At 44.3% G+C, this 19,866-nt stretch overlaps 1 protein-coding gene across 4 annotated transcripts in view; it reads right to left on the minus strand.

Moving 5' to 3' along the window:
- Nucleotides 1–19,866, minus strand: part of Tmem164 (transmembrane protein 164) — a 207,680-nt gene that overhangs the window by 187,383 nt on the left and 431 nt on the right. The window contains exons 1-2 of one of the 4 annotated variants that reach the window (XM_008852956.3): nucleotides 19,610–19,744; nucleotides 18,594–19,257 (exon numbers count right to left, since the gene is read on the minus strand). The exons of 1 other annotated variant lie outside the window; for it this stretch is intronic. In XM_008852956.3, coding sequence (XP_008851178.1) covers nucleotides 18,594–18,980 — 387 coding nt within the window. In that variant the 5' untranslated portion in view covers nucleotides 18,981–19,257; nucleotides 19,610–19,744. Of the gene's footprint in view, nucleotides 1–18,593; nucleotides 19,258–19,609; nucleotides 19,745–19,866 lie in introns of those variants that run through there. 2 more of the 4 variants (XM_029556053.1, XM_029556052.1) reach the window with 2 other exon arrangements.

The raw sequence follows: 19,866 nt of genomic DNA on the forward strand, positions 1-19,866 counted from the left end.
GCCAAGCTTCAGCTGCTCTCTATGACCAGAACCATGCAGGAGACTCTTTCACATTATAAAGTCCTGCTTCCAGCTTGAAATAGAGGTGCGGGTCCCCTCTGTGTGCTGACCCTGAGGAAATACCTCCCAGAAGACTCCACCACAGTGATGCTGGTCTCTTGTTACTTACAGCTGATTTTTCAGCCCCAGCTAACCAGCATCAATTGTCCCAGTAAAGCAAAGGTTTTGCTTCAGGTTCTGGTCTCTTCTTAATCACAGCTGATTCTTCAGCCCCAGCCGACCAGAACCCACAGATTCTCAATCTAAAATCTCATGCAAACAGCCCTGATGGTCTCCGCTTCCCTTTGAAGCTTCACAAGCCAGGCCTCCATCGTCTACAACTCTTTCGGCATAACTGTTCCAAGCTCCACAGCAACAAATTCTGAGCACTCAATGGCCTTTCCAGCCCAAAGTTCCAAACACTTCCACAGTCCTCCCAAAAACACCAAGGTCAGGTCTGTCACAGCAACACCCCACTCTCGGTACCAATTACTGTCTTAGTTTGTTCTTCCTTGCTGTGACAAAACACTCTGACCAGTACCAACTTGGGGAGGAAAGGGTTTATTTGTCTTACATCTCCCAGGTCGCACGCAGTTCATCAGGGAGCCCAAGGTAGGAACTCAGGGCAGGAACCTGGAGGCAGGAACTGGAGCACAGGCCATGGAGGAACACTGCTTACAGGCTTGCTCTCTTGGCCCCTGCTCAGCCTGCTTTCTTATGCAACACAGGCCCACCTGCCCAGGGGTGGCACCACCCACAGTGGGCTGGGCCCTCCCACATCACTCATCAAGAAGATGCCCTTCAGACATGGCCACAGGACAGTCCAATAGAGACAATTCCCCGATTGAGGCTCCCTCAACCCAGGTGTGTCAAGTTGACACTAAAGCTATCCAGCACACCACAGCTGCATGAATATCAATTCTAAACAACCAGCATCTCAAGGCAGGCCACGGGTTCTACCCACAAGCTCATGTGTTCACACAGCTGGACCACCTACCTCCCCATGACAAGCAGTAAGGAATGCTGGCACCAGGACCAGGCTCCCCTGTGGAAAAGAGGAAGTGAAGGAAAAAAGCCATAACAGAAGTCAGTATACAAATCAGGTAAATAAGTAAACTACAGTCAAAGGATCCCCATTTCCAAGACTGCAATGTACAGCAATGCTCAAAACCCACAAGCTTTCTGGACCTGAGAATGCAGCCTAGGGGGAAAATGCTTGCTAGTATGTGCAATGCCCTGAGCTCGATCCCATGGACCACAAAAAACCTGAGAGCAAAAGCAAAAGTCTAGGTCCATTTTATGCTGCAACAGTTAGAAGTGTAATGTTATATGTGGTATTACAATAAAACACTAAGTTGGGAATCAGGAGATGACCCAACGCTGTTTCCACTTAGCTGTGTGACTTTGTTACAGGTGGATATCTGGTTCTGTTAGGAATTAAGATTTCCAAGTTTTTGTATCTCAGAACAAGAAAATGGACAGGGATACCTGGATGGTAGCAGGGACAAAGACATTTTATTAAGATAGAATGTGCTTCCTGAAAAGGAAGGGAGTGGAACTGGAAGAAAGCTTAATGGCATCCATTCCTGCAGGTTGGGATCCTTATAGGTAAGTCACTTGTATAGCTCAGGCCTCTTTTGAACATGCTCTGTTACATAAGGATTTTGGTGAAGAGGTTTCCAGTCATTCTCATAGATAACGAGTTTCTTCCATATGCAAATTTTGACCTTACTCTTTGGCACAACTTTTGGGAATCATTTCACCTCTCTGGATCTGTTGTTCATCTTAAAAAAAAAAAAAAAGAGGGACGGGAAAGATCTCTGAGTTGAACTCTGAGGTTTCTCTCAGCTCTGTCTTGGCACCACTGAAGTGTTTCAACAATCTGAGAAAGTGTTGCTAGAATATCCGGTGTCTACAAGTCAGCAAAAGGGGAAATGAACTAGAAGCAAATGAAGAATTACATAAAACAAAAATAACCTTTGTGGAAGGCTGCAAATTAACAAATACACAGGCAGTAGACTTAGCACCAAGCCTGCCGCTTATTTAGTGAGTGCTCAGAAATGTTACAGGTGGGCTAGGGATGTAGCTCAGTTGGTGAAGTGCTTTGCCTAGCATGTATGATACCTTGGATTCAATCCTCAGTACCACATAAACCAGGTGTGTTGGCACAGGTCTCTAATCTCAGCACTGCACAATTGGAGGCAAGAGGATCAGAAGTTCAAGGATATCCTCAGCCTGCAATAAATAACTGTCTTTAAAAAAGGAAAGGAGACTTGTTATGCAAGTGATCAAGAGAAAAAAAATGTTACAGATATTTCAGGACATGATGGTAATCACCTGCAATCCTGGAATTCAGAGGCAGAGGCAGGAGGACCCTGAGGTCAGGGCCAACCTGGGCTACACAGAAAGATATATATCCTGTCTAAAAAAAGTCACCAATGTTTGTATTACTGTTAGAGTTTCTGGGAGTATATAAAGTAATTTTTAAAAAAATCACAGTGAGCTCTTCCTCTGAAATCCCACGTTTTGTCCATCAGAACCTGTTCCTACTTTACAGGATGTGAAAGGTCCATAGGAGGCTCAAAAAAGGCAAGAAGAGTTTCCACAAGATAATCATGCCAGTTGTACTTGTGCATACACCTACAACCCCAGAGCTGGAAGCCAGATATCCTTGAAGTCCATGACAGGAAATGAAAAAGCCCGTGCCAAGTGAAGACATAAAGAATGTAAGTGAAAGCATCAGAAAGCTAGTAGGCTAGCCCGCAGGTGACAAAGTCACTGGAGATGGACCCTCCCCACTATGAGGAGTCCCACCTCGTTCCTCTGGTAACACATCAATTTTAAGAAAGGGAAACATCACAATTTCTCCTTCTTAGGATTTAAAATAACATAAGAAAGGGAGGAAGGCAGTGCTTTGTTGAGGCCTGTTAAGGGAAAGTTACTTCTTCCTGGTAACTTGTTTTTGGAAACAGGATTTCGCTATGTACCCCAGGTTAGCCTGGAACTCACTAGGTAAACCAGGCTGGTCTGAAACTATATATACCAGGCTGGCCTGGAACTCACAGAGATCCACCAGCCTCTGCCTCTGAGTGTTGGCATTAAAAGCATACACCACCACACCCAGCCTTTAATTTACTCTGTTACACACTTTTGAGTTAAAAGTATTGGATCTGTAGGGCGAGGTGTCGCACATCTTTGGTCCCAGCACTAGGGAGGCAGAGGCAGGTGGATCTCTGTGAGTTCAAGGCCAACCTGGTCTACTTAGGACTTCCAGGTCACCTGGGGCTATAGGGAGACCCTGTCTCAAAAAGACAAAAAAAAAAAAAAAAAAAAAAAAAAAAAAAAAACATTGGATCTGAGGTTGTTGTGGTGGGGCACACCTTCTGGTGGAGGCAGGAGGAGCTCTGTGAGTTTGAGGACATACTAAGTTCCAGACCAGCCAGGACTACACAGGGAAACCCTGTCTCAAAAATCAAAATCAAAACAAAATAATAAAAGAATGAGACCTGAGTTCTACCTCTGGACATAGATGGAGACATGACATTCGAAATGGTCCCAAAGTTTATAACAACACAACATACTATCATCCCCTCCCATAAGAGTTAATCCAAATATGCCTGTCAACGAGCCAGGGGACCAGCCCCCAGGAAAGCTGAAAAGATGCAAATAAGATGGGAGGCCCAATTAACCCCTTTAATGAGATACTTTACTTAAACCACTCCCACAAAGCCCCTTCCTTGATGCCCTTGCTACAGACTCTCATTGCCAAGCCTGACTGCTTTTCTGATTTCTAACTCATAAAGTGTAACTTCCCTTTGGCACGTTTCTATCCCTTCTTTGGATTGCAGTTAGAATCAGAAGCATACTTGCCCAGACACCCTGGACATTTTCCCTTTCTCTGAAACTCCTCCCCTCCTCTGCAACAGACTTAGCTCTAAGTCTTAGCTTGGCTTTTTTCTCTTCCTCTTCTGTATCTACCTCTTCCAGGAAGCTGCCAGGATCTGCAGCTTGCCTGACCTACTGCTGTTTTTCTTTCAAACTCCAATAATATGTCCTTAAGCCTTTCTTCTAAGCTCACTTTAAAATTGTAGTATCTATGATACTAAAGAACTCACAAAAGGGGTCAAGAACAGGAGGAGCCAAGCCAGGATTTAATCCCCGTTCACTGTAAACTGTGGAAAAGTGGGAATGAAAAAAAAATAATAATAATAATAATAGGTATGGACCACAATGTACTTTGCAAATTGTTTTTCAGGACTGACCCAAAGCAGGGAGTAAGAAATTTGGGAAGCTGATCCAAGCCTGCTTTCCATGTGCTTCCATCTGAGCAAACACAGCACTAGCTGTGAAATAGGGCCAAACAGGAACTGGCTGATCAGGAGTCCCTGGGACACAGTGGCCTTCACATTCTTCACAAATCTAACTCAGCCTTGGCTGAAAGGTCATCCCTAACTCCTTGGACCAAGACAATACTCCCCCTAAGAGGCCTTTCCAGGGAGAACAGCAACTGGGCTGGAGGTTAATCAGTTTTCTGCACTTACTGGCGAAAAATCCCACAAGCAAGCAAGGACACATGACCTTGGCTGGTGCTAGCTCATGGGGCTGGATGGGGACACAGATTTACATGAGCTACCAAACAGAGACCCATGAATACAGTGAGGCCCTTTCCTCCGGATGCCCAAATTCCTCCTGGCACCAGAAATGAGAAATACCCAGGTGAAGCAGTAGCTGGCAGCCCAGGGGTCCCAGTGTGAAAATGCTTAAGATAATGAGGCACTTGTGCATCTGACCCTCAGCAACATTCCTTCCTGCAGGGTGCAGAGAATAAAATGAAGTGAAGGAAATAAAGTGCTATGACAGGCGTGTGCGCACACACACACATATACACATAGGTACCTAGAACTTCAAGAAAGAAAATCCTTAATAAACGCAAACTGACAAAGAGCAAGTGCTGATATGAAGAGAATGCTTTTTTGTGGTCTTCCCTAGGTCTCAGAATAGTGAACATGGAACAGCTAATTTCTAAGGCCTGTTGCTGTTTGCTGTAGAAATGCCATCTAAATAGTTGCTCCCAGGGAACGAGGGTTATCACAGAAATCATAACTTTAGCCTTCTCAGTCCTCAACTCCAAGTCTAAACAACTGCCTATCTACCCATAATGCTTGGGAATATGCCCAATGGTCTTTGGGGGATAGGAAATGAAGGGCTGCCCTATCCCAAGGCTATAAATCACATGACAGAAGGGTAGGAAACAGGGTTCTCCTCTAGCTACTAGTGGCTTAGAACTCAGGGCACAGTCTATTTTGAAACAACAGAACATCTATTTGTTTGAGACAGCATCTCCCTGTAGCCCCAGCTGGACTGGAACTCGCTATGTAGACCAGACTGGCCTTGATCTCACAGAGATCCACTTCCTCTGCCTCCCAAGTGCTGGGATTAAAGGCATGAGCCACCATGCTCAGTTCCAAAAATGGGTCTTGAGTTTACCATATCTTGGAGTTGTAACAAATATTGTGGGTATTTTTTTCCACATAGATTTGCTAATATATAAGTAAAGGCATGGAGAGTCTGATCCTCTAAGCAGCACAGTTTCCACTGGAGTGGACATTCCCTTTAGCTAAAATACTGGTCTACTTTACACCTACTTTTGGGGGCTGTAGAGATGGCTCAGTGGTGAAGAGCAATGGCTGTTCTTGCAGAGAACCTGGTTTGGTTCCAAGCACCCACATGGAGGCTAACAACCACCTGTAACTCCAGTTCCAGGGCATCCAATGTCCTCTTCTGGCCTGTGAGGGCACTGCAGGACACAGGTGCACTTATGTACATGCAAGCAAAACATTTATACATTTAAAAATAAGTAAATAAATAAACCTACTTTTCTAGGCCTGGATATATATGTAACTCAGTGACAGCACACGTGCCTAATACATATAAGACCCTGGGTTCAGTCTCCCAGCATAAATAAATAAATAAAATAAAAACTAAACCTGGCTTTCTCTTAGCCCTGTGAATCATTCATTCTCCATGAAAAATTAACCTAACCCTCAATCAAAAGACATCAAGGACAAAGTAAAAACTGAATCCAGTCACCTGTCTCTATCCTCCCCACCCACCCAGAACCACTCCTTTCATGCATCCTCTCATCTACTCCCTGGTTTCCTAGACTACCAATCTCAAGATAGCTCTTACCAAGAAGTCAGCCCACTGATGTAAAGCAGGAAAAAGCCAAGAGGTGGCTAGAAAGCCACCAGAGCCAACCCTCACAACATTTTTCTGAAAGAAGAGGGTAACTTAAGGTAACCTTCATATTACCACCAGGTGCTAATCTCATGGAAACCAGTATTTTTGTTCTGGATGACACAAAGGTGCCAGGGAAGGATTGGTTTATGAACATTATTTAATTTTTATTTATTTTTTACTTTATGGCAATGAGTGTTTTGCCTGCATGTACATAAGTGCACCCGTGTCAAACAACACTGATAGAAGCCAGGAGATGTTGTCAGATCCCATGGAACTATACTGATGGTTGTTTGCTGCAGAATAGGTGCTGGGAACGAAACAAGGGTCCTCTGCAAGAGCAGACAGTGCTATTAACCTGAATCATTTCTCCACCCCTTATTAACTAAAATTCTAAAATCTGCTTTCCAGTATCAAATCCCTACCATCAAGCACCGAGGCTCCCTGTAGCAGCAGAAGCAGCAGCAACAGTCATAATAATAATCAGGAAGGCTCCGCTCATTTTGGTTGTTATCGTGGTGCTTGGGGTGATGGTGGTGGAGCCTGTTGTCATCCTCATCATCACTATCGCAGCTAAAATGTATTAAATGTGCACTATGTATCATATACAATAGTAAGTGGTCTACTAATATCTTCTCATCTTTCTCAGTTCTAAACAATAACCCTTGTATATTTACTCACAATAATTCCATTTCACAAATGTGGAAGCATCTCCTTCTAGAAAGATGTTAATACGAGCAGGGTTACATAATGAATAGGCTATGAACCCAGGTCTATACCGCCTGAAAGCTTATACTCCCATTAAATACACCACTGCTGCTTCAAAATATATAAAAGCACTATTATTGCTAGTAAAAAACTAACATTCATTGAGAGCACAGAATGAGCCAGGACTTCTGCTCCATGCTTGATTTACATTATTTCATTTAATTCTCTCAACAACCTTACTTGGTAGGTGCTATTAGTATTCCTGGTTTTTTGTTTGTTTGTTTGTTTGTTTGTTTGTTTGTTTGTTTTGTTTTGTTTTCAGAAAGGGTCTCCCTGTAGCCCCAGCTTGCCTGGAACTCACTATACAGACCAGGCTGGCCTTGAACTCACTAGTGATCTGCCTGCCTCTGCCTCTGCCTCCCAGTACAGAATATTCCTCCAGTACAGCTAGTATTCCTGTTTTACAGGTGAGTGAAACTGAATTGAGATGAGTTAAATAGCATGCTCACTGTCACATGATAATGAAATTCAAGTCCAAACCCAGGAAATACGGTTCAAAATCTGTCTAGACTAGGCCCAGCTAGTATTAGGTCAAGAAGATACTTCTACTGCCCTACTTAGTCAGGATCCCTGCTGTGTCCCAATCCAGACATATTGAGTCCCAGAAAGTAAATGACACTAAGGGGCCTGTCTAGCCCTTTTGTGTGCCAGTGACTCAAGTCTAGTTACTCAAGGAAAAGAAGATCCATCTCCTTCCAGAAATGTCCCCTTGCTCACAGTTTTCTTCAACCTGATTTCTGAAGATTACACCTCACCACTGTCCTCTGCTAATTCTGTGCCCAGAACATCTAACAAATGTTTACTCAGGGCTCCCAGAGCCACAGTTAAAGGCCTTAATGTGAAGTCTGGCTCTGTGCCTTATTTAATCAGCACCTGAATGAAATGTATCTTTGCTAGCAACAGCCAGAGCACAGTCAGCTAGAGTCTTTCTGCAAACACAGCTAGTAAACTGACAAACATGATTCCACTCAAGGCAAAATACAGCCCAAGGTGACAGCACTGCTGATGTGTGATGGAGACAGGGAGATGGAAGGCATCAGAATGGAATGAGAATGATCTCACCATCGTTATCCTACCCACCTGAGCACCTGCCACAGACCAGATCTGGCACTGTTCCCACAAAGTACATCACACTTCTAGCACCTCGAGGCCATCCATGTCCTTCAGAACCAACCAACACAGACCTACACTCATACTACCTTATAGTCCCTCTGACACATCCTCCAGAAGCTTGGCTAGGAACAAAAACCAGCCATGAGAAGAGCCCCCAGCAAAAGCATCACTTTCAGGAACCCAGGCTTGCCTACAGGTCCAAGTTCTTTAAAACACCATTCATAGACAGATATACTGGCCCTACCCTGTGCAGCTGGAAAAGAACTGAGTAAACAGCAAGGACTTGAGACCCAAAGAAGAAGCATACTACAGGCCACTAGATTTACCACAGCATCCAAGCACCTTGAAGAGAAAATTACATTAATCTGATGCCCTGGAGGACAGCAAAATAGGGTAGAAAGGCAGTGATAACCCAAGAGAGAGAGGAAGAGAGACAGAGACGGAGGCAGAGGCAGAGACAGAGAAGCACAAATTCTGGGTAATGAACATGGGAAAGGAAAGGGCTGGCGAGATGGCTCAGTGAAAGGTTCAGTCCCCAGGATCCACATGGTAAAAGGAAAGCAGTGATTCCCAAAAGTTGTCCTCTGACCACCACATGTGTATGTGGCGCACACATGCTTATACACACAAATAAATAATAAATGTAACATAAAAGATTCAAAGAATGCAAAGTTACAGAAATGTTACTGAAGAATAACATACTAAATCTGTGGATAAACAGGAGACACAAAGAACTTTGTATAAATTTAGCTTTTCCTGGGTATTTAATGGAGTCTGACCATTCCCACTTCAGTGTGAATGAAAGTTGTAAATGGAGCCACTTCCTTCCCAGTACTCCCAGGGATGTTACACTAATTAAATAGGTATTTTTATTGTATTTGTGTGTGTGTGTGTGTGTATGTGTGTGTGTGTGTGTGTCTATGTCTGTGCATGTTGCATATTATGGTACACACATGGAACTCAGAGGACAACATGCAGAAGGCACATCCCTTCTTCCATTATGTAGGTCCTGTGGATTAAACTCTTGGTCATTAGGGTTGGCAGTAACTGCTTTTACCCACTGAGCCATCTCGTCAGCTCCAAATAGACAGTTTAAATTGTAGAAGGCATTGTGTCAGAGCTTAAAATACTCTAGATGAGGTCAACTTGAATGGAGTTGATCAGGTAGAAAAACAGAAATGGGAAAGGATATGAAAAAGGTAAGAAGGCAGTACAAAGTCTTGACTAAAGGGAAGGAGGACAGAAAAGAAAGAGGGAAAGAGAGAAAGAGATGGAGGGAGGGAGGCAGGGATAGGGAGAGGAGGGAAGACCATTTGTTATCAGTTCTGCTGTGGAACCAGCTCATCTAGGAGGGCAACCATCTAATGAGCCACATCATCTCCTGGTTGTACATGGAATGCCTGTTATCTCCATGTATTTAATGTCTGTTAACTTACCTCAACGTTCTGGGCATCTATACTTGACTATATGGGCCTTCTTTGGGATAGACTAGAGAACATGATTCTCTATCTTGCATGTCCCCTAGTGAGGCTTCATGAACTCTCTTATCAGTGGCCCAGAAATGACAAAGCATTTATAAAGTTTCACTTGACTTGTAGAGGAAGAAACAAGAAATGTTCCCCTGACAATAAGATGCAAATAACTGCAGGTTACGGTTGAAACACTGTCCTGTGAAAGAGGAAGTAGCATCATGCCTAGGTTTTTGTGTTTGTAACAGTGGGAATCAAACGTTTTTAATAATTTTTTTTGTTTTTTGTTTGTTTCTTTTGAGACAGTGTCTCACTATGCAGCTCACCTGGAAGTTACTATGTAGAACAAGCTGGCCTTGAACTCACTGAGATCTATGTGCCTTTGCTTCCCAATTGCTAGGATTAAAGGTTTGCACCACCTTGCCTAGCCCATACATTGTTCTGTGTGCCTAGAACTTTCCTCCTTTGTCAAGCCCAATTCTGTAGGCACTAGAACAAAGAACAAAATAAGTGTGCCTGCTTGCCTAGAGCTAACATGCCTCCTACATGAGCCAGCTCAAACTGAATTTTTCCTCAAGAAAAATCTTCCTTAAATGTAGAACAAAAAGACATTCCCCATCTATGTCACATTCAAATCTGACTGTACATAGAACATTGTAATTTAGTTTATCTATTTTCTTCTCTGTCTCATCTAAACTATGAGCAACATGAGATCCAAGCTTGATTATTATTTATTTTTGTAGCTCCAGTGCCTGGTTCCAATGTTTGGCATACAACAGGCATTTGCAAATGTTTGCTAAATGATTGCAAGAATGAATAAATTCCCACAGTCATTTAAAACAAGAGTCTCATACACAGAGAGTTAGCATGCAACCACCAGGTATCAAAATCCCCCCTTGTTCGTCTGTAGATCATAATGGCTTGGAGGGAAGGAATGTAGAAGAACTTGAAGGTGACAAAGAAGGCCTAGTTGAAATACTCTAATGACAGAATATGCCTCTCTACAACTACCTTAAAATCTACCTCTTAAAATCTTGATGACCTTAACCTCTCATTTGAACCATACTACCTATATAAACTACTTAACTACATCAACTACATAACCTATACTACCTACTTAAATACTGAGATGCTGCAAGAAACCCAAATGTCTTGCCTATTGACTACCCAGGTTCATGCCTGTCAAGAGGAACACTTGACCCAACTTGCCACTTAGTACTTTAACCACCAGATAATTTCTCGCATAGTAGGGTCCAAGGCTCACCAGCATCACAACCCCCAGGAGTTGTTTTGTTTTGTTTGAAGGCAGTTCCTTTGTTTTATTTTGTCCTTATGAGAGACAGAGCCTCATGTATCCCAGATTGGCTTTGAATTTGCTGAGTAGCTGAAAATAACCTGGAACTTCTGATCCTCCTGCCTCCACCTCCTGTGTGCTTAGATGGGATCAGAGATGTGTACCACTACTAAATCTGGTTTTACAGGGTGCTGGGTTTCAAACCCAGGGTTTCATTGTGCTAGGCAAGGATTCTACCAGAGCTACACCCCCAGGCCACCAGGGAGCTTCTTATAAATTCAGAATGGCATCTTTAACCAGACCTGTTTAGATGGCTGTAGAAGGAACCAGGCATCAGCATTTTAACCACCTCCCACGGGATTCTTTTACAAGAAATGTTTAATAATCACTCCTCTCCATGTCCATAATTCTTTTCATGTCCATCAGCCAGTCATTGGCAAGAGAAGAAACTTTGAGACCAAGGTATTCTCAACATAACAAAACATAGAGCACAAAAAATAGGGCTGGGGTGGAGTTCATTGGTAGAGCTCTTGCTTACATACAAAGCCCTGGGGTCCCTTCCTCAGCACTGCAAAATAAATAACAATAATAAAATGATATGAAAGAATAAGAAAGGCTGAAAAGCCAAGCTCTTGTTGAAAATACTTCCACGTAGGCAAGATAACCACTAGCTAGCATCGAAAAGTGCAGGAGGAAAAAAGAAAAGTGAGTCACTGGCCTAATATTCTCTTTATTTATATGATATGAAAGCAAGAAATGAAAGTTGTCATGTCCAGATGTCTGCCAAGGGATAAAGACGAAGATGTAACAGCATAATTTCCTGATCAGGATGAAAGTGCTGCTTTGGATCAAGAGTGTGCCATGCTTCTAATAACTAGTCCTTTGTGGTGTAAATTCTACAAGATGTCTGAGCGCTACAGCTGAGTCTGTCTCTCTCCTTAGGCTATTTCAAAAACAGATTAGAAGACTCACTTCCTGGGCACAAAAGACATAGGGACTGTGTCCACAAGACTCACCAGAGGGGAAGAAAAGGAAAACAAAACATCAGCTCTGTCAGTCACTTAGGTAGCCACCATTATTCAGGCACGCATTAAACAATTAATGGCCACGTACATCATGGTTCTGGGGAGGGAGAGTTCAACAGTATAGTATGCCTTTCCTTAGAATAACTATTCTTGTTAATAGTGGAAACTGAAAAAATCTACAAAAATGATACCTCCCCAAACACACACACACACACACACACACACACACACACACACACACACAAATAAATGTGTGTTGTCTTGTGTACTGAACTCAGAGCTTCATGCATGCTAAGCATGCACTCTACCTCTGAGCTACACTCCAACCCATACGCAATATTCTGAGAAGTGCAGAGAGGGTTGAAAACAGACAAACGATGTTACTAGAATGACAAGAATAAGTAGAGTCAGGTCAGGATCATCTAGAAAGCTTTCAAACAGAAGAATCCTCAGGAGAAATTTCAGAGAAGGAATCTAAAACAAATCCCACAAAAACTGAGAAGGTACTGTATACATGGCAAAAGAACAGAAATCCAGGGAGCCTGTGATCAGCCACTGAATAGAAGTCAGCAACATACCATTATTTAAAAGCAGGCATAATGCTGGGGCGTATTCATAGGTGCGTAGCATGAAAAGGCTGGGAAGCAAAGCTTTCCTCTCTCAGTTTGGCATGGGTTGGACCTCTGGTAAGAGTGACAATATCGATATCCAGTTTTGCATACTATGCATTACAAGGACATGCAGACATGGGCAAGGATCCAGAGAAAAGCAAGAAAAATGATCAGAGGACTGGCGCTTAGTAGCCATCAAGAAGGGTGAAAGTAGTTAAGTCCAATGTAAAACCATATTGGTCATCTGCCACTTTTGATCAGCTTTGCCCAGCTTCTATGGTAAAGTGGCTACATCGTAATTTAGTAGACTAAAATGTTTTGCCTCCCTGTATCTCTTTTCTTGCTGGAGATCTAGATAGGAAAGGGTTATATAATTTGCTGAAATTTCTGTAACAAGCCATAGCATTATAAATTTAAATCCCATGGCTAGATGTAGATGTTTAATCAACCAATCCACACCACCTCTACTTATAATGGATGCAGTCCCCTAAAGACCTCAAAGACGAAAGATAGAGAAATTTCTCTGCAATTTCCTTTGGAGGGAGAAATAAAATAAACTAAAAAGAAATGTCATGCATCAGTGGTAAGACCCATACAAACATCATTCTGTGGTGTCCTCCTGGACAGATGACACATGACACAGCCCATCTGATAAGCCATCAGCAGATGGTTGGATCCCTCATTGTACCCATTACCCACCGACATCAATCCATGCAGGAACAGTAATCACTGCTCCAGACAGCAGATGGAGAATGAGGAGGTGTGTCATCTGAAGTCAAAGGGGGAAAAACAGAAAGCCTCGTTCTCAACTCCATCAAGTTTTCTCTAAAACAAATTCATCATATGGTAAATGAAATGCACCAGTGAATATTTCATTACTATGGACTTTTTTTCCCTTTGGCCTGGAACTCTGGAACTTGCTATGGAGACCAGGTTGGCCTCAATCTCACAGAGATCTGCCTGCCTCTGCCTCTGCCTCTACTACTACACCTGGCATACTCAGGACCTTTTTATTTTCAGTTTGGAGTTTTGTTTTGTTTTTTTTTGGTTTTGTTTCTTCTTTTGTTGTTGTTTTTTGCTGTTGTTGTTCTTCAGATAGGGTTCCATTATGTTGCCCTGCTGGCCTCCCACTTGCTATGCAGACCAGGCTAAGGCTAGCTACAAATTCCCACAGATCCACCTGCCTCTGCCCTGGAGTGTTGGAACTAAAAAGGCGTGTGCCACCATGTCTGCTACATTTTTTGTTGTTTTAAGGCAGGTTTCATGTATCTCAGGATGACCTCAATCTTGCTATATATCTGAGGATAACCTTGAACCTCTGTCACCTCATGTCTCCACCACCCCTGTGCTGGGATTATGGGAATGTGCCACCATGTCTAATTTATCCTGTGCCGAGGATCAAACTCACTCAGGGTTTCGTGAAAGTTAGGCAAGTACTCTTGCAACTGAGCTACATTTCCAGTCCAGAGCTCAGCATTCCTCTATATAGTGCCATGCCACACTTTTAATAATAAGGGAAGAAGAAAATTAAACTTTAGTAAACCCAAAGCTGGTAAGCGCTATTTGGGGGATATCAAATTTGTCATATATTTAAAAAAGACACAAAATTAAATAACAAACACAACTCTAAAAAGAAGAGACTGGGCTGGTGAAATGGCTTATGAGGTAAAAGCCTGACAAGCCCAGTTCAAACACCAGGACACACAGTGGAAGGTTTTGCGAAAACCAACTCCCAAAATTTCTCCTCTGACCTCTGCATATGTACTGTGGCATACGCATACATACACATACATACACACACACACACACACACACAAAATTAATTTACCAAAAAGAGAAGGACCACTATTCACTATTACTGGCCAAAATTTTTAAAAAATAATAAACTATTGGCTTGAAGCTAAGGGTCAACATGACCAACTATTATTGGCTAAAGATGCAGCCTCAAGACAGTCTACTTTATGTGTATAGGCATCAAAGGTTAAATGGCATGTGTTGTGCCCAGTTACATTCAGTGCCTAAGCAAAAGATGTTAGCACAGAGAGAGTACCAAGAGGAATGTAACAATTAAACAAAGCATAGAAAAGGAGAGATTTTCATTAAGTTCTTAAGATAAAGACAACATAACAAGACTCAAGGAAGACAATGGGACAGTAAGTTAAGGTTCCTTACAATGTTGAGCGAGCTGTAAAGCTAGTGCTATATTACTATTCTTTATGCATATAACAAGCCAAACTGTTTTTGTTTCACTTTGATTTGATACTGAGCTTCATTATGTAGCCCAGACTGGCCTTGAACTTGCCTAAACCTCTTGGGTTAAAATTATAGGCATTCACTGTTACATATAGCTTGTCTGGCATTTTAACTTTTCTGCTGAGAAATGTAGATTTTTTTTGTCCAGACTTAAACAGCTACAAGAATCCCTTCTTAACAATCATAGATTCCCACTGTGGCAGCTCAGATTTAAAGCCACCTGCGCCACTAACTTACTGGGAGATTTTTGGTTGACAGCCCAATGGTTCAGTAGGTTTAGTCTCCATAATACATACTGCCAAAATCATGGGCAAAAGGGGATTGAGGAGCCATGCTTGAAGAAATCCTTATTGGTGTAGTTGGCAGACACCCCTGATATTTAACAGTGTTTAATAGTGCTGTGCTAACTTTGAGCTGTGAGCTGGTACTACTGCAATCCTACAAACCACTATCAGTCTGCCATCCTTGAACCTCTGAGAAATCACATGAGACCAGAAAGAAACTCAACAGCAGGGATATTAATCAGGGACAGAATTCAGACCTTAGTTCTGCCCTTCTTTATGCTACTACAGTTGGCAGTCACCCAAAGGCAGCATGGCTATGAGGAGGGGAACAAGGCTTTGCAAAAGAATGGTTTGCAGACTGAAAAACAGGAGCTAGAAAAAGGTACCAATTTCCCTCCAACTCCTCTACTTCCTGACCTAAGAGCTACATGGCCTTTGTTACACACACTGACTCTAGCAGAGAAAGACTTCCTACAAAGCCAAAACTGAGTCACACAGTTGAGCTACAGCATTAAACATCACACATGCCCACCATGAAACTCTTTTTCACTTCAGCCAACATCTCCCTTTCTTTGTCAGGACTTCTAATCTCCAGATTTTACTGCTACATAATAGCCTAATTCAGCTAATTCACTTCCAAAAGCATTTCCTGATACATAATTCTCTCTTTTGCAACAGACACAATCACAGGAAGCATTTTAACATCTCTTTCTCCAGGCCTAGGCTGATCTATCATAACCTTAAATAAGATAATGCATATGAAAGTGCCTTATGAACAGTAAAGCGCTAGATAAATGTAAGGTATTAGTAACCCTTCATACTATCATTAGTCATTTTTACAATCGAGCCTGAAAATTGGTTCCAATTGTCTGCTGCTAATATTGTTACAGATGCAGATTAACTTTTAAAAATCTATATAGTCCTGCTTCTACAGAAAAGTCACACAGAGGACATGGGAAAATCAGAAGCATCAAAACCTAAGTCTCCTCGTAGGTTACAAAGCAGTGACCCAGGAATACAGGACAAAGAAGTATAATCCCCAGTGAAGCTCAAGAATTTATCAGCATGATTTTTTTTTCCTCATCCTATAGCTTCAGAGCAAAAGCTAAGGAAAAGCACAGGGGACAAGAAATCAGCCCATAGTCCTCCAAATATCTATGTGTCCCTCAAATGCCATAATTTCTACACATGACCCGAAGGGTGGCTTAGACAGCTAAACTTTACTGAGAGTCATATGGAGGAAATGCTAAAGGTGGATTGGCTACCTGACCTCCACAGAGAAGAGAACCAGTTTCCGTTTTCTGCACAAGGTCAAAAGCCTTTCAAAGTAGCTTTCTGTTATATCGCCGTTGATTACAGAACAAAGACTCACTGAATAGATGTCAAGAGATTGGAGGACAACTCTGCTTTATCTCACAGGTGGGGAAACTGAGGCCCAGAAAGTACTTTTCCCAAAGATGTACAACTAATTAATTCCAGAAATAGGACTCCTGAGTCTTCTAAAAGCCTCTAAAATCTTTCCTTTAAGAATCATGGTACTGCCAGGTTTGACGTCATCATACCAGCAGCAGGCCCAGTGAGGCTGAATTCAGCCCGTTATTGACCTTCTAGACACATAGTTGACAGAGGCCTCAAGACTCCTTTGTAGGAGAGGCACCCTCTGACCCTCACCACCTGCCATTCTAAAAAAGCACTCCTGTCCACAGTCACACACAACACCGGCTCAGATGTGTTGTTTCCTCTCACTAACAAAAAACCCATAGAAAGAAGGAAGGAAGGAAGGAAGGAAGGAAGGAAGGAAGGAAGGAAGGAAAGAGAGAGAGAGAGAGAGAGAGAGAGAGAGAGAGAGAGAGAGATTGAGAGAGAGATATTGAGAGAGATAGGGAGGGAAGAAGGGAGGGAGGGAAGAAGGGAGGGAGGGAAGAAGGGAGGAAGGAAGGGAAAAAGAAAAAAAGGGAAGAAAGAAAGACTCAAATTTAAATACAAGGTATATCTAAGACAACCCTGGACTTCCTGTGAATGGTATCCCTTCCCAAGAAATCCTCTCCAAAAAGGGTGCCCACCCCAACTCCTTTCCATGCTGTTAGTCACCCAATCTATAACATCCTCCTTATTCCAGGGCTATCCACAGTCCTTTACCACATCTGCAAGACAGGGAGGGGCCAAGGTCATTCTCTACATTTTATAGATAGGGAAACTGAGGCCAAGAATAGGTAATCCAATGAATTTCTAGGAAAATAGAGGTAGCAAGTATCTAAGCCAAGAGTATATGGCAAAGTCCCACAGGACTGCCTCAACATCCTCTGCCACTCCCCAGGACTGACAGCTTGCAACTCCAAAGGAGAGTGGGTTTGCTTTCCATCCCTGATGCTAATTCATCTTTTTGCTGGAGGCAAGTGACCTCTATCCCTGAACCCTGCCAGGACTGTAAAATGGAGATAATAATCTCAACCTCCTGCCCTACACAGGGTTGTCACAAGTCTCCTGAGAATAACCTTCTACAAATATAAAAGCAATAAAGATGCTAATGACAGGTTTCAAAACTACTACCCCTAGTAAAACACAACAAGTTTTCCACAGCCTGGAATCTAAAGAGGCCTCATTGCTTTCCCCTTCTCCCTTCTCTCCTCCTCCTCCATGAATTTATAGCATTAGAACATCCATGGACAGGCTGAGCCAAGAAAGGCAGTCTCACTCTTGGTCCTCATCCAGATTATTTGTATATATCTAGCAATTTCCCCTTTCTAAGCCATTGGGTTTTCCTTAGCACTGCTAATGGGTAGAGGTCAGAACAGTAAAGAAATGGCTCTCTGAGCACCCTTGGAGCCTAACCATACAGGAAAGAATGAAAGTGGCAAGACAGAGAGGTTCGAAAAAAGTAAATACCCTCTCACTGCAGGTAAGATCACCAACCCAAAGTTTGCAAGTCAGCTGGGGGTTGAGTAGCTTCAGGCTGCTCAAGCATCCCACAACTCAAAGGCAGACCTCACCAAAAGAGCATAAAGTCCCAAATGAAAGAGTCATTAAGAGAAACCCCTAAAAGCATTTCCCCAAAGTACCACAGCAGAGACAAGGAAGCTTGTGTGACCACCTTCTGGAAAAAGTATCACCAGGCCCCTGGGAAATTTAACTCCAGCAAAAGGCAAGAGGGCTGGGCCATGAGCCACAGATGTGATTCAGAAGGGGCACCTGGCTAGGGCTGGACTTCCTGCTTATGAAAGGCCAGGCCCCAGCAGGGCTGGGAGGGGAGGGGCATGGGGCCCAGAGTGTCAGTCATTCCTAGGGTTCAAGCACAAGGTTCCTCACCTCTACTGTAGGGCTGACGCTTTGTGCAACAGTGAAAAAAGCCAAGTATGAAGTTAGTACATAGACAGCCTGTGGTTGGAAACTCATTTTTAAGGGTCCCACTTCCCACAGAGAAGTGTTCTGCACTTCAGGGTTCTGAGCACACAAATGACTCTTATCACTTAGGCTGCCCAGGAAAAAGTCAACAGACTCACATGCATCATGGTGACCAGGTGACAAGGGTTGAGCAGGTAGATGACGGTCTTGGTGGCGAACTTAAAGCCCACCTCCACCCCGAAGGTCAGGCATAGGGCTACTAAGAGCAGATTCTTGCTTAGGCTCTCCTTGCCTTCCTCTGGCCGCTGGGTCACCTGCTGTGGCTGGCTGCCACGACCACCCCTACCGTCCTCCGTGTGCCTCAGGATGTGCCGAAGGGCCACCAGGATCTCCAACAGGGCCAGGGTCAGGACCACCACACTTTCCAGCAGCCGCTGCTGCCAAGACAGGAAGGCAGCACAGTCGGGGCCCCCATTGCCTGCAAAACTGGGGTCCACACCCCCATAGAGCCAGTCCAGGAGGCTTTTGTAGCTATACCGGGACATGATGCAAAGTGGTTCCACTTGACCACGGTACAGGAAGCAAGAGCGAGATGGAACACCAGACCGGAGGGCTGCCCGGGCGGGCCGTGGACCATGTAAGGAGGGCACACCCCGCACCCCCCTCCGGACACCGGGGCACCTAGAGCAGGGGAGGGGAAGCTACACGCGAGGCTCGGGATAAAGTGCTGGCTCTAACTTGTCCCCACGGCTGTCTGGGGAGCCCCCCGCGCTTCTCCAGTGGCCACCAACGAGGCAGGGTTGAAAGGAGCCGTTGGCCAATCTAAAAGGAAGGAGAGGGAAAAAAAAAAAAAAAAAAAGGTCTCAAAGAGGCAATTGCACGGGAATTAACGAAGCGGGGAGGGGTAACTAGCGAGGGAAGAAAAGGGGAACGGGAGTGGTGGCCAAGCAAGCAGGGGTCAGGGAAAGCCAGAGGCTGCAAGGGTCAGGGCAGGGACCGTGGGGACCCGGCACTGCCGAGGGAGCCAGCCGGGAGGCAGAGGGAGTGAAAGAGAGGGAACACGCATAGGCTAGGAGAGGAGCTAGCAGGGACTGGGCAGGCGGGGAGGGCGACGGGGATGGCAGGGACGCCGGACTCCTCGTCTCACATACTCCACGGGAGGGGGATGCCTTACTCCTGCAACCGCGTGGCCGGCTCTGCCCCCAGCTAGCAACTTCGCCGCCGACGGGGCCCCTCTCCAGCAAATTTAGAGCGGTCCCGGTCCAGCCTCCAGCCCCCGGGTACACCCTGAGCCCCCAGCTCCACCCCCGGCCCCACTCGCCCGCCCTCCCGGCCAGCGCCACCCTCAGCCCGCAGCCCGCCCGGGACTTGCCCCCCTGGCGCAGGCAGCCGGCGGGAGGAAGCCGAGAGGGAGGGCTGGGAGGCCGGGCC

Source organism: Nannospalax galili, unplaced genomic scaffold (assembly GCF_000622305.1).
Source record: "Nannospalax galili isolate Female #2095 unplaced genomic scaffold, S.galili_v1.0 scaffold25, whole genome shotgun sequence".
Lineage (NCBI taxonomy): Eukaryota > Metazoa > Chordata > Mammalia > Rodentia > Spalacidae > Nannospalax > Nannospalax galili.